General features: G+C 38.4%; 1 protein-coding gene across 1 annotated transcript; it reads left to right on the forward strand.

The window, feature by feature from the left end:
- Positions 1-1,690: 1,690 nt before the first annotated feature.
- Positions 1,691-2,092, forward strand: MELLADRAFT_64521 (uncharacterized protein; the record flags this gene model as incomplete). The annotated part of the gene is made up of 1 exon (XM_007411667.1): positions 1,691-2,092. One exon carries the CDS (start codon positions 1,691-1,693, stop codon positions 2,090-2,092), a length of 402 nt encoding a protein of 133 aa, XP_007411729.1.
- Between the last annotated feature and the right edge of the window lie 264 nt (positions 2,093-2,356).

The raw sequence follows: 2,356 nt of genomic DNA on the forward strand, positions 1-2,356 counted from the left end.
TAATCCACTTCGATCCATTGACCTGTCATTTCAGGCTGGTATCAAGATCCATAAATGATCAAAAGAAGTAATCTCAAACATTTCAACAACGGAAAAAAATATCAATGAGGAAACCAAAAGGTATAAAAAGATAAGTAAATCTATTGCTCACAAATATTTAGTGATGCAATTTTTTTAGAAAGACTTTGGTTCCTTCTACTGAGGAGAAATATGGAAACCTATATCATGGGGTGGTCAATTGAATTCAATAACCAACCAGATGAATATGAAAAGGTGTTTAAAACAAAGAGCTTGAGTTCACAACCATACTGTAAGAATGTTAGATAAATATTTTTAAGTTGACTCAAAACTAAAACCACAACGGTGATTTACAAACTTGTATTATCTGTTTTTTCAAAGTGCAATAGGATGATGGTTTGATGATTTTTGGTATCAGATCTATACTCGAGTCCTGTTTTTGGATTGCTCAAGCTGAATCTAAAAAATCTCCTAATTTTATATTTACATTGTACATTCCTATCATGAGGGAACTCAAGACTGACCTTGTATTCTATCACCTTCTTAGCTTTTCCAAATTTGTTTTCTCCTTCTTTACTTAGTGTTCCTTAATGTTTTCACAAACTCCAATCATTTTGAAATCTTCATTTCCCTTGTGATCTGACAAGAGATGCCCAAAAAGGAGAATGAATCTTAAATTCTGTCAACTTTTTGTTTATAAAAACACCAAAAAAAGTATCAAAATCACTCACAAAGGTTAGCGATAGATCAAAATCTGAAGTTTTACATAAATCTACCAAATGGTTCAATCCATTAAAGGTTTTGGATCTAGCTTTAGTTGAAAGATCAGTAGGAAATGAACCATCAACCTGATTTGAAATTTAGAAAGAAACTTTCTTATCTAATTTCATCATTACTTCTAAACAAATTGTACTTGATCTGGATTTATGAATCTTTAAGCCTGTTTGATCTAATAGACTTATGGGTGATAAGATTGCACATAATGATTGTGATAGTTATCCTTCTTCCTATCACCAGTCAAATCGAGTAGACCGATTAGAACAAAAAAAGTTATCTATAGATGACAAAGAGATTATCACAAGGACCGCCAGATCCCCCCTCGACGTCGAGGAGGGCCAGAGCCTCGCAGTTGCATCCAGACTGCCTTGCAAATATGTTTCATCTGAGCAGCTCAGATACTCAATGAGTATCAGTGAGCAGCTATGTACGTTCAGCCATTCCTCTAAGCTTTGGGGAACATAGGGCTATCACAAGGTCCAAGACTGAGTCTCAGTTGTTGAGACCCAGAGTTTCACAACCTTTTCCAACTGTTTCATACCCTGTCAAACAACCCACAACTCATAACCCTTGTGTCACACCTGAGTTATAGATTGAAAGGCTAGTTCAGTCTAGTTCGATCTGCAAATGCGGCAAAGTCACTTCATCAACTAGGATCAGATGAGCACGCCCACCAGCAGACGCGAAAGAAGAAAGTTACCAAACACACTGGCATTGATGACCTTGTGCCCGCTTCAATCGGCAATGAAATGGATATTGATAAAGGGAAAGGCAGGAAAAAATTACTCAATCTGATAAATCCAAAGAACAAATTGTGATCGATCAAAAAATTGCTGAGATCACCGACCTTACATCTACTCCAATGGGCACTCACGGTGAACCCGACTGACATAACATGTCTCGCGGAACAATTGCTGGTCTTTTGAAGAGCAAAGGGCTCGTACCTCGAGATTGCATCCCTTCAGGAGATTCCACTGCTCGCCCAACTACTGAAAGATTGCTCTCATTAAACCACAATTCAAACTCAGACGGAAAACCATTGATCGCGCGTCCTACGACTGCTCTTCAACCAAACAACCCTTCTCCTTCCCTATTTGACAATCTCAAACCTGGTCCTAGCAATCCATCCAGCCTCGCTATGCCACCTCAAATCTATGGACCATTTGATTGGCTCGCCATGGAAAGCTGGGCAGCTCAAAGTTTCTTTGGTCCCAATGCAGATCAAATCAACATCAAAGATGACACTTCACTATGTGGATCGAGCCAATGGTGTACTTGGTCTCAATACTTTCAATGAATTGATTTTGAACAGTCATGAAACAAAAAGTGATCCATGATGACCACTATCAAAAGTAATTTAAAATCATCACACCTTGTTGTAATAGATCTCTAACTTAGACTCCAATTTGCTAATTGTATATATCATACTTTGTCTGACCCTCTGCCTAACCAGCATTCTGGCGAAGTGCCCTTTTATGTATGCATACTGAAGAAGCCAGTCAGATATGTGACTGACAACAATCGGCTCAGCTTGTGTTGTGACTTCTCTTTGCGCGTGCGA

The sequence above is a fragment of the Melampsora larici-populina genome (genome assembly GCF_000204055.1).
Source record: "Melampsora larici-populina 98AG31 unplaced genomic scaffold MELLAscaffold_26, whole genome shotgun sequence".
Classification (NCBI taxonomy): domain Eukaryota; kingdom Fungi; phylum Basidiomycota; class Pucciniomycetes; order Pucciniales; family Melampsoraceae; genus Melampsora; species Melampsora laricis-populina.